We start from the raw sequence: 12,194 nt of genomic DNA, 5'->3' as shown, positions 1-12,194 counted from the left end.
TAGTCAATATCCATAACGTTTTCTCGTTTGAAAATGTGAAAATCTGTGACTTTAGAAGATCTTTTTTGGGGGGGGGGGGAATACCTATCACTGTCGTCTGCACTCGTAGTAGGGCCTCTGATTTCTGATTCCACTAATAAGAAAGCTGTAAAAACGTTTTCTCTCTACTCTTTTCAAAAAGTATACCGTATTTTTGCCATATATTTAAATTACTGTAATTTGTATTTGTATATTTGCATCCTAATAAAATAATTAGTCCGGATACTGATTTCCTTATTGCTAAATCCGATAGAAAAGTTTAATTTGATAAGGTCCTCCATTTGTGCAGGCATTGTACACAGTGTCTGTGGTGTGGTGAGGTTGACCATGCAAAGTGAGGCAAGAAACTGACTCTATGTCCGATCATGAAGCGTGCCAGTAACTAAAGCTCTGTGTCTCTGCCTTCCCTGTTTCAGCCTCACACCAAACTACACTCCTTCAGGTATGATCTCCCTCTGTTTCTGCACCAGCCTGGACTACTGTCTGTGTCTGCCTGTGTGTGTGTGTGTGTGTGTGTGTGTGTGTAGGTACGTGATGCTGCATGTGTGTGTGACTAACCACCTGTGTGTGTGTGTGTGTGTGTCGCAGGCATCATCAGGCGGTCAGCCTCCATGTCCTACGTGGATGGAAGTGTGGGGACCTGGCCCAAAGAGAGACGGTCAGTTCTACTCTACTGTGCTGTGCTCTAATGTACTCTACTGTGCTCTACTCTACTGTGCTCTACTCTGCTCTACTCTGCTCTACTGTGCTCTACTCTACTCTGCTCTACTCTTCTCTGATGTTGGACCAGGGCCCACAAATACAACTACACCAGCAGTTCTAGAATGTCTCAAAATCCCAAAACTCTTTTAGAATTCACATTCTAGAACTGAGAAGGCACTCTCTCTAATCACATCATTCCATTCCAAAACTCTGCCCACGTTCTTAGAATTTTTTATAGGAAGGAAGAACCGAGTAAACATCAGTTGGACACTGATATTTATATCTAAACCCTGGCTTTAGGCCTAAACAAACAAGAAAGTAAATATAGATAAACAAACAAACAGGAAGTTGTGTTCCCTTAGCTCCTCCTCCAGGGGCATCTCCTTTGAGATCCCGCTGGACGGTGACCCCAGCGTTGACCCCTGCATGACCCCGCCCCCCCGCGGGATGAGGCGCTCGGCCAGCAGCGAGGGTCTGGGAGGGTTCAAAGTTCACCACGCCTCCCGGGGCGCCATGCGGCGTCACGTCTCCCTCACCCCCGTCACCGTTAACGGCCAGGCCGCGGGCAGACACATACCGGAGGAGGACGAGGACAGCAGCTCGAGGGACTCCAACTCCCAGAAGCCCCTGGGGCGGCAGCAGACGTTTACACGCAGGAACCAGAGCAGGTAAAGTAAAACGGACTCAGCAGAATTCTTGAATAGAATTCTAGAATAGAATTCTAGAATGGATAAAAATAGAACATAATTAACATAAACTGCTGATTTGGACTTTCCGAGAGACGAGACATATTTCTGTTATCAGAGAGTTCTGGACAGCAGTTTTTATTTTTTTATAATTCACATTTTATTTTTTATTGAAACACAATGCAACATAACAATGGCATAAGTATCCATGTTTTCTCCAACTACCATATCACACAAGAACATTGTTACAAAGCACAAACACACACAAAAAAAAAAGAAGAAAAAAAACAGACAATCACACAGCACAGCGATACAGATCACAATACCTCCTCCTCCTCCCATGACACATACCATGATATACAGCACATCAGGTCTGTCTTTACATCGGTCCTCCTTATCCCCTAATATATGTCAGGAAACTGTCCCACATAGCAGAGAACTTTGACACAAAGTCTCCCACCTTGGCCAGCATTAGTTCATAAGAGGCTGTACTCGCCATGAGCTCAATCCAGTCCTTATGACATGGCACACTTGTATTCTTCCATTTCCTTAGAATAACTTTGGCTGCGTTAAGGAAGCCCGCGAGAGCTAGCCCCAACTGTGCCTTTGAAAGTCCAGCTGTTAGCACCGTTTTATCGCCAAGTAGGAATAAACGAGTTGAACTTGGCAAGGGCTGCTCCAGCCACTCTCTGGACAGCAGTTTTAACTGAAAGTTGTTTTAGATTAAATAAGAACCAGTCAGCAATATTAAATAAATAACCTACTCTTCCTGTTCCCCATCTCTTCCCTCCATCCGTCCACTCCAGGTACTCAAACGGGGTCGTCACGGACAACCACCCAGACTCCGATGCCGATCTCCGCGGTAACTGCGGCGGCGGCGGGGCGAGCCCGACCACGCCCCCGAGCATCGAGGAGGCTCTGAAGATCATCCACGCCACAGAGCGCCCACACGGCACCCTGGGAGCCGGAGACCACGCCTTCTTCCTGCACCGCTCCCCCGGCCCTGACCCCGGCCCTGACCACGGCCCCCAGCCAGCCTCGGGGAAGGGCGGGGCGGATGTGGACGAGCTGACCTCGGCCTCCACGGAGGAGGTGGACACTGGGATCCACGTGAGGACGGAGGACATCCAGGGGAGCCACGATGAGGACAGCTCCTCGCTCAGGGACTACTCAGACATGGACCCCGACTGGGACCCCCCCGGGGGCCGCTCCTGCCCCCTGCCCCAGACCCCCGACCGGGAGGGGGAGAGGGGGCGGCCCGGGGGGGCGGGGGGGAGGGAGGGGGGCACGGCCAGCCCCTCCTCGTCCTCCGGGGGCTCTGGGGGGGTGCGCATGACCAGCTTCGCGGAGCAGAAGTTCAGGAAGCTGGAGGGGCGGAGCAGCGGGGGAACTACGCCTGAGAGCTCCGAGCTCAACCTCCCCTACACACACTCATCACAGGCCGCCACGCCTGAGGTGGGCACACACACACAGCCTGCTGCCTCTCACACACACACACATACACACACACACAGCCTGCTGCCTCTCACACACACACACACACACACACACACACACACACAGCCTGCTGCCTCTCACACACACACACACACACACAGCCTGCTGCCTCTCACACACACACACACACACACACAGCCTGCTGCCTCTCACACACACACACACACACACACACACAGCCTGCTGTCTCTCACACACACACACACACACACACACAGCCTGCTGTCTCTCACACACACTACCTGTCTGTAGTCTCACACACACACACACAGTTCTGCTCATCTATCAAATTAAGCTGCTTCTCATTTTACTCTCTCGCTCCAGGCTCGTAGCCCCGCCCACCCTGCCCCGACGCCCATCTCGGCCACGCCCTCCCCCAGAGACCCCTCCCACATGCTGGCGTCAGAGATGGTTCACTTGAAGATGAAGCTGGAGGAGAAACGCAGAGCCATCGAGGCTCAGAAGAAGAAGGTGGGGAGGGATGGGTGGATGGGTGGATGGCTAAAGCATGTGATGGGTGGATGGATAGCTAGTTGGCTGCATGAATAGATAGATGTGAGGATGCATAAACGACTAAAGCATCCGCTCGTCCTCGTCCTGCTGGTGTGCAGGTGGAGGAGGCGTTCACACGGCACCGTCAGAGGATGGGGCGCACGGCCTTCCTCAACGTGGTGCGGAGGAAGGGAGTCATGCCCTCCCCCTGCTCCCCCCCCGCTCCCCCCTCCCCGGGCCCCGGGGACCCCGGGCTGGGCCGGCCAGAGAGGTGCAAGCCTGACGGAGCTGCCCCCAAGTCCCCCTGCGAGGATGGCGGAGGTAACCTGGCATTCTGATTGGTAGATACACATTCTGAGGGGTGACCTGGCATTCTGATTGGAAGATAGACATTCTGAGGGGTGACCTGGCATTCTGATTGGTAGATTTACCAAATAATTATTTAAATGTCAAAACAAGCAAGTTTTGTGTGTATGACAGGAGTACTTAAGTCCTCTAACTGTAGTGTGTTTGTGTCTACCAATGTGTGGTATCCCTGTGTGTGTGTGTGTGTGGTATCCCTGTGTGTGTGTGTGTGGTATCCCTGTGTGTGTGTGTGTGTGTGCAGGTGTTTCTCCAGGAGAGGTGGACCTGGTGGAGTACACCCACTCCATCGAGAGGCTGAACACGTCTCTGGGGCTGCTGCAGACGGAGATGCAGAGGCTGGCCCGCCAGCAGGACCGGATCATGGCCATGAGGGACCAGGGCCACACCCAGCAGGGCCACACCCAGCAGGACCACACCCAGCAGGGCCACACCCAGCAGGACCACACCCAGCAGGGCCACACCCAGCAGGACCACACCCAGCAGGGCCACACCCAGCAGGACCACACCCAGCAGGGCCACACCCAGCAGGCCTGGGTCATCCCTGCCCCGGCCCCCTCCCCACACAGGTACCTGTGGTGTGAGTGTATCCATGTAGCAGTCAGTGTGTGTGTGTGTGTGTGCTGAGCGTCCTGTCCTCCTCCAGGCAGCTCCGTGACCTCCGCAGCTGTAGCGTGGCGGGGCGTGGCTCCGTGGGCTCCCTCTCCCCCCTCCTCTCCTCCTCCGGCTCCCCCCTCGGCCCCCGCCGCTCCCCCGCCGCCCTCAAGCGCCGCCCCGCCTCCTTCCACGCCCGCACCCCGCGCACGCCGCGGCCCTCCGACCACAGGGTGGCGCCCTTCAGCCGCATGCTCAACACGCCCACCTCGGTGGACAGCCTGCCCCGGCTGAGACGCTTCTGCCCCAGCCAGACCCAGCTCAGCTCCAGGGCCTACCTGGGCCACGACGAGCGGCCCCTGGAGCCAGGCGACGGGGGAGGGGATGCCCAGGAGCACAGCGAAGGGGCGGGGGGAGGGACAGGGGAGGGCAGGGAGGAGGAGGAGGAGGGAGCAGGCACTTGCTGTCTTGCTGCAGGGAAGCCGAGTTCAGATGGGGAGGAGAGGAGGGAGGGAAGGAGGCTGGATGAGGGGGTGTGGCAGACCAGGGAGGAGGGGCTGTCTCAGCCGGTGTCTGACGGCGTGAGCTCTCGTCCCGCGCCCAGCAAAGGGGGCGGGGCTGGGCCCCTCGGGAGGCGTGGCCTAGTGGAGGTGCCCCTGTCGGTGCTGAAGCCTCTGGACGGCCACGGGCTGGCAACGGGAGAGGGGGGGGCCGGGGGGGAGACGGACGCAGAGGACCAGAAGATGTGCTGTGGCTTCTTCTTTAAGGTAGGTGGAGAAGGTTCCAGAAAGTTACTGCAGGTTTAGGAGCGTCAAAGTAAATACTCAGATTTTCTGTTTTATATGACATATATCCGGCTTGCTCTCCCTCACCCTCTCCTCCTCCTCACCTTCTTTCCCTCCCTCTCACCCCCTCCCCCAGGACGACCTGAAGGGGGAGGAGGACATGGCGGTGAAGAGGGCCGCCCTGCTGGAGAGGAGGGAGAGGAGGGAGAAGGAGGCACTGGAGAGGAGACAACAGCAGGAGCTGGAGCAGGAGCAGAGGAAGGAGGCCACACGGTCAGTCACACTGAACACTCTGGAACACTCTGAATTCTAGAACACTGAATTCCAGAACACTTTGAATTGTAGAACACTCTGAATTGTAGAACACTCTGAATTCTAGGACACTTTGAATTCTAGAACACTCTGAATTCTAGAACACTGTACATGACATTGTCATGCACTTTACCTTTACTCTCTGTATGTCCCTCCCTCTATCTTCCTTCTTCCCTCCCCCCCTCCCCCTCCAGGCTGAAAGTGGAGGAGGAGCAGCAGAAGAGAGAAGAGGAGAAGTCCAGGAGAGACTACATCAAGAACGAATACATGAGGAGGAAGCAGCTCAAGCTCATGGACGACATGGATGATGTCATCAAACCTCGCCCGGGGAGTCTGAAGAAGAAGCCACGCCCCAAATCCATCCACAGGGATGTGATGGAGTCACCCAAGCCCCCTGTCAGAGCAACAGGTACACCTCTCTCTATCTCTTTCTATCTCTATCTCTCTCTATATCTCTCTATCTCTCTTTCTCTCTGTTTTCCTTTGTCTTTCACTCCTTTTTCCTGTCCTCCATCAAACCCTAAATCAATAAAAAGCCAATGTTTATTCACATGAATATTAATAAGCATATAGTCCTACTGACGTTTTTCCTGCGTCATGCTTGGTGTGTGTCCAGGAGTGCGTCCCCGTGGTTACTCGGTCTCCAGCGCGTCCATGGCCTCCCTCAACCCGGCCGACCATGACGGCACCCTGCCAGACAAGAGGACCCCCAGGTATGCCCCGTTCACTGCCTGACTGAAACTAAAACCGCTTCTTTGCCTGAAAACCTAAAAAACTAACATTGAAACCATGACATCATATTTGAACAGGGCTAATGATGTCCTCAGGAGACACAATGTCATCATAAACAATAAGCACAAGCAGGACAGTATCACCAGATAAATAAAATACTTGTAAATGTCTAACAGTGTGTTGTCTAATGCTGCCTATTCTCAGTTTGTCCCTGTCGATCTCTCACGCTGCATCTTGGTCTCCTCCACTCCTCTCTCTCTCCCTCTGTCTCTCGCCCTCCTCTCTCTCTCCCTCTGTCTCATGACCCCTTGCATGGACCTGACAGAAGCAGCAAGCTAGCCTCAGGCCATATCTCCTTCTTTCTCTCCTCCCCTAAACACAGGAAGGGACGGTTAGTACCGGGGGGTCGGTTCAAACCCTGCAGTGTGCCCATCATTAGGGTCTTGAGGTAGTGATGCTTCGCCCGGCATAGTTGGACGAGCTGTCGTTTCCTAGGAATAATCTCACCCCCACTCACGCTCATACACAGAGAAAAGCATTTGAATGTCTCAAAGGAATGTGATGACATGTGTGAGTGGTCGAGACACCTGCAGTGGCATCATGCTGCGTCATCTCGGCATCCCTTCACGGCTCACCAGCCTCCATCTTGCTTTCTGCCGTCCTACACCAACTGCTGTCTTCACCAGGCTCCTGCTACCGCTCTCTCTCTCTCTCTTTCTCTCTCACTCACTCACTCTCTCTTTCTCTCTCTCTCTCTCTCTCTCTCTCCAGTTCTCCTTTGCTCTCTACTAACTTCGCTATAGCTAACTACAGCTACTAGACAGCTACTGTAACTTGAACGCTAATTCTGTAACTTTAACGCTAATTCTGAGCTCTGTGCTAGCTACATGCTATTTAACCAGTCGCTGGCTTTTAGCTACTCTATGCCAGGGTGCTAGCGTCTATATGTATCTTATTTATTAGCTGTTATGTGTTGTGTAATCTGTGCCAGCTGCTCCAGGCTACCTTAATCAAGCTAGCAATGCTGTGCTAGCATCTGGGTGCACTTTGCTTCATAAAAGCAGATCTCTACGGATCCCCTGGTGGGAAATTGCTGACATCATGCTATTTGCTTCATGCTAACTCTGCTATGCTGCTTCTGTGGTCACTGCTAGTTAGCGCTGGTGCCTTCCCTGGAACAGAGCTCAGACAGCGGTCAGTCTCTCTGCTCTCTGCTTCAGTGACTGGGGCCCAGACAACAAGCTCTCTGAGATTGAAGGACAGCAGACAGGCGTCTGACCCTGTTAGCTGTATTCTCTCTCTCTGTCTCCCCTCTCCCTCTGTCTCTCGCCCCCCTCTCTCCCTCTGTCTCTCGCCCCCCTCTCTCTCCCTCTGTCTCTCACCCTCTCTCTCCCTCTGTCTCTCGCCCCCCTCTCTCTCCCTCTGTCTCTCACCCCCTCTGTATGTCTCTCGCCCCCCCTCTCTCCCTCTGTCTCTGACCCCCTCTCTCTCTGTCTCTCCCTCTGTCTCTCACCCCCTCTCTCTGTCTCTCGCCCCCCTCTCTCTCCCTCTGTCTCTCACCCCCTCTTTCTGTCTCTCGCCCCCCTCTCTCTCCCTCTGTCTCTTGCCCCTCTCTCTCTGTGCGTCTGTGTGCTTCTGCATGAACGTGTTGTCTTTGCCAGTGTGGTTTTATGTGCTGCATACTCATGGGGTGAAATGTGTATTGTGGTCGTACTGTGATTGTGTTTGTGTGGAGATATATAATACTTGTGTATTATATTATATATTCAGTCTGTGAAGCATCTTTGAATATTCAGAAAAGCGCTATACAAGTTCAATGTGTTGTTATTATTATTATACACACACACTTACCTGTGTTACCTGTTAATCTACCTGTGTGTGTGTGTGACTATGTGTGACTGTGTGTGTGTGTGTGTGTGTGTGACTGTGTGTGTGTGTGTGTGTGTGTGTGTGTGTGTGACTGGTGGCTCTAGGCCTGACTCTGCAGAGGGCTTCCTGTCCCCCTGTCCATCTGGGAGTCGGAACGAGGAGAAGGACTGGGAGGTGGAGTCCACCACCTCCTCCACCCCCTCCAACAGCACGGAGTACACAGGTGCTGCACCGAGTGTGTGGATACACACTGTGTGTGTGTGTGTCAATCCCCTCAGGGCACTTTGACACGAGTTGTGAAAGTGTGGTGGGGTTACAAGAAACACATATGGTGAAAAGAATAGAAAACACAATGTTAAATGATTTGTTTGAACATCTGTATCATCCTCCCCCTCTCCCTCCCCCTCCCCCTCCCTCCCCCTCCCCTTCTCCCTCTCCCTCTCCCTCTCCCTCTCCCTCTCCCTCTCCCTCTCCCTCTCCCTCTCCCTCTCCCTCCCCCTCCTTCCCCCTCTCCCTCCCCCTCCCCTTCTCCCTCTCCCTCTCCCTCTCCCTCCCCCTCTCCCTCCCCCTCCCTCTCCCTCCCCCGCTCCCCTCTCCCTCCCCCTCCCTATCCCTCCCCCTCTCCCTCTCCATCCCCCTCTCCCTCCCCCTCCCTGTCCCTCCCCCTCCCCCTCTCCCCCCTCTCCCTCCCCCTCTCCCTTTCCCTCCCCCTCCTCTCAGGGCCTAAACTGTACAAGGAGCCCAGTGCCAAGTCAAACAAACACATCATCCAGAACGCCCTGGCTCACTGCTGCCTGGCGGGAAAGGTCAACGAGGGGCAGAAGAACAAGATCCTAGATGTAGGCTGCTTTCTCTCTGTGTATGTGTGTGTCTGAGTGTGTGAGTGTTGGGGGGAAGGGTTTGTGGGCAGATGATTCTATTCTCCTTTAATCTCATTAACATACTACTACTTTACCTTTCCATCCCTCCCCTCCCTCCATCCATCCCTCTCCTCCCTACGCTCTCCTCCCTCCCTCTCCTCCCTCCCTCACACAGGAAATGGAGAAATCGGAGGCCAACAACTTCCTGATTCTGTTCCGTGACGCTGGTTGCCAGTTCCGCTCCGTGTACGCTTACTTCCCGGAGACGGAGCACATGACCAAGCTGGCTGGCATCGGCCCTCGCAGCCTCACCACCAAGATGGTGGACGGTCTCTACAAGTACAACTCTGACAGGAAGCAGTTCAGCGCCATCCCGGCCAAGACCATGTCGGCTAGCGTGGACGCCATCACCATGGCGACCCACCTGTGGCAGACCAAGAAACAGAGTGTCTCCAGGAGCCTGCAGACCAAGTAGCGCCGGGGGGTTCGAGTCGTACAGACCGTGAGCCCGTTTATCCACGAGTTGTTCCATTAGCAACTTTTTTTTTCTTTCCTTCACCCAGCTAGTCAGCATCTGTCTGAATCTGGAACGGTTCGTGGATTTTTAATCTTTGTTTTTTTACCTTTTTGTTTTTGTTTTTTTACGCCCTGAGTGATCAGAAACTGTCGACGTAATTATGCACAACTGGAATGTAGAAGCTGAACTTGTGGGGTGCTCCAGCTTTGGACAAGTGTGAACTGACCCTGTGACCGCAGAAGACCTGGAAGGGAGTCGCCATGGAGCTGTGCGGCGTGTTCCTCACCACACGCGTGTTCCTCACCACACGCGTGTTCCTCACCACACGCGTGTTCCTCACCACACCTTGTCCAGTCATTTTTAGTGCCAAAAAAAAAAAGTCAAAAGGCAGACGCCTCAGTACCTGCTGAACTATGTAGGACCTGCTTGTCTTCGGAGACGCTGGTTGCTTTTGTCTTTAAGTCGATCATGCGCGGCCTTATGCTTGTTTAGTGTGTCCAATGAAAGTGCAGTGAGTGACGATGTCATATCTAAGCGCCAGCTGTGATGTTGCGTGTGCGTGGACAGTGTCGTCATCAAAAAGCCATAACTTCCTGGGGACTCTCACAGTCACACTACAGGTCTGGCAGCACAGCAGACGCCGACTACAGCGCTCTGTATCAGGGCCTGCTGGAACAGCACAACACCAGATACGTCTGGTCATTCGAAGGGGTTTTAGAACTAGTGGGAGTGGAGAAAGAGATTGTGGGAGGAAAGAGATTGTGGGAGGGGAGAGAGAGATTGTGGGTGGAGAGAAAGAGATTGTGGGAGGGGAGAGAGAGATTGTGGGAGGAGAGAAAGAGATTGTTGGAGGGGAGAAAGAGATTGTGGGAGGGGAGAAAGAGATTGTGGGAGGGGAGAAAGAGATTGTGGGAGGGGAGAAAGAGATTGTGGGAGGGGAGAGTGAGATTGTGGAGAGTCCGAGAGAGAGATGAGGTTGAGTTGCGTTAGAGATGACAGGAGTGAGGAGAATACCTCAGATGATGTTTCTGCCATTACTAGTTCATCTTTGATGATCTAGTTGTTGGATAAATGGACCGTCATGCGTAGCAGAACATCAGCATCAGTCACTTTTAACTTATTGTATGATTTAATAAGACTCTAAAGATTTGCTCCACAGATGCATAATATACTTTTAAGATTATAATTGAACTTAGTTTGTATATAATGGATATTTCATTCTAAATGATCAAGTTGAACAAACTTTTATCATTGACTACGTAATATATGGGGCCTTTTAATTGAATTATAAAAAGTAAAGTTGAGTCTAAAAGTTGAGTCATTTAGAAGTGTCACAGGAACTGGAACTGGAACTCAAACCACACATTCTCATTAATCTCCCATTCTGACCAAATGTATTAATATTCTCACCAGTGTGTGTTAGGACCATGCAGATGTCCAGTAGCCATACCATGGATAATATATTCTAAAATGCTCATCTGATTACACTAAGTATTCCACAGGTGTAAATAGATCATGAACATATTGGAAGGTGTTCTCACAGTAGATGCCTATTTAGTAGTTGGGTTAACGACATACTTATCCGTACACTCTACACTAACCACAGTAACACATTGCTTACTGTGTTCAATAGATTCAACCAGAATAATTATTACATGTTTTTGTTAAATGCTTTTCCCTTGTACATATCTATTTTGTCATATAAAAGTATTTTTTTTGCGTGAACCATTAGGCCTATCATCTTGTGGTTTCGTTTGAACCTCAGTTATGAAAGGAAATATTCTGAAAACGTACAGGTGGTAAAAAGGCGATGGGTCTTTTTATTCGTGAAAGGCCAGAGGGGGTTATTGTACTTCAGATTCTTGCTATTAAGAAATGTACATGTTATTTTAATTTTGGTATTTGCTGAATTTGTTTGATTTCAATGCAGTCAATGTTTATGTATTCGTGTTATTTTTATATATTCATTTAAACCGTAATAAAATGGAAAACGTAATCGGAATCCTGTGAAGTGTCAAAAGTTATTTTTTGTGTCACAAGGTTTGTGGTGAAAGGTGTGAAGGTAAATATTGGATTTATTTTCCTAAAATCAGTCGGAGAACAAGATACAGTTTTCATTATGGTCCGCGAGTACACCTAGAGAACGAATAGTAAGTAAATATCTCTGCTGCAGGTAAGTTCACTGTCCTTCTCATCTCTTTCACACGGGCGGTCTTGACTCCTGAATCACAGAAATCGTGTGGTGCGTGATTATCTCAGTAAACGAAATAGCCTAATCACACGTTGATGCAAAACGTAACCTACCATAATTTTAGAAAATCAGTCAAATAACTTAACGGAGCACTGTTTTGCAATTAGTCGTTTAATTTTAAAGATTTGGCATTCATTGCGCGTTCAAAGGACTCCGTTAGTGGACATTATCTGATAGACCTGCTTAATGTGAAGGTTCAATACAATAATGGCTGACCTCAGAATAAACAAATATATTGGGGGAGGAAATGGCGCCAAAATAATATATAAATTGCCGCAACCAGCAGTCCTCATTTTGGTATTAACTTTTCATTCTCATGAATTGGCATCACAACATGCGACATACAGCCAACTCCTACGGCGTTTAACATACCAAGGCACTACCTTCTACGGACACAAGATGGAGACATGCGCAAAAAGACAACTTGTGACATTCACCTTGCGTAGCAAACGATCCTTCAAGCATAGTACTGTGCGTTCAAGGCAACATGTCGTA

The 12,194-nt window shown here is 51.3% G+C and overlaps 1 protein-coding gene across 1 annotated transcript in view; it reads left to right on the top strand.

Annotated features, from left to right (window-relative positions):
* camsap2b (calmodulin regulated spectrin-associated protein family, member 2b) overlaps window positions 1-11,450 on the top strand; it is a 29,690-nt gene extending 18,240 nt beyond the window's left edge. The window contains exons 9-22 of the mRNA XM_084707367.1: window positions 456-481; window positions 628-697; window positions 1,104-1,409; window positions 2,234-2,882; window positions 3,249-3,395; window positions 3,536-3,737; window positions 4,024-4,348; window positions 4,426-5,140; window positions 5,295-5,431; window positions 5,665-5,879; window positions 6,087-6,183; window positions 8,176-8,294; window positions 8,792-8,910; window positions 9,107-11,450. Of these exons, the coding sequence (XP_084563493.1) occupies window positions 456-481; window positions 628-697; window positions 1,104-1,409; window positions 2,234-2,882; window positions 3,249-3,395; window positions 3,536-3,737; window positions 4,024-4,348; window positions 4,426-5,140; window positions 5,295-5,431; window positions 5,665-5,879; window positions 6,087-6,183; window positions 8,176-8,294; window positions 8,792-8,910; window positions 9,107-9,406 (3,427 nt within the window). The 3' untranslated portion in view covers window positions 9,407-11,450. The remainder of the gene's footprint in view (window positions 1-455; window positions 482-627; window positions 698-1,103; window positions 1,410-2,233; window positions 2,883-3,248; window positions 3,396-3,535; window positions 3,738-4,023; window positions 4,349-4,425; window positions 5,141-5,294; window positions 5,432-5,664; window positions 5,880-6,086; window positions 6,184-8,175; window positions 8,295-8,791; window positions 8,911-9,106) is intronic.
* The last annotated feature ends 744 nt before the right edge of the window (window positions 11,451-12,194 follow it).

This window comes from Hypomesus nipponensis, chromosome 10, assembly GCF_054491055.1.
Source record: "Hypomesus nipponensis isolate SF chromosome 10, ASM5449105v1, whole genome shotgun sequence".
NCBI classification, from domain to species: domain Eukaryota; kingdom Metazoa; phylum Chordata; class Actinopteri; order Osmeriformes; family Osmeridae; genus Hypomesus; species Hypomesus nipponensis.
Note: the sequence above shows the minus strand (reverse complement) of the source record. Positions and strands in the feature narration are given on the sequence as shown.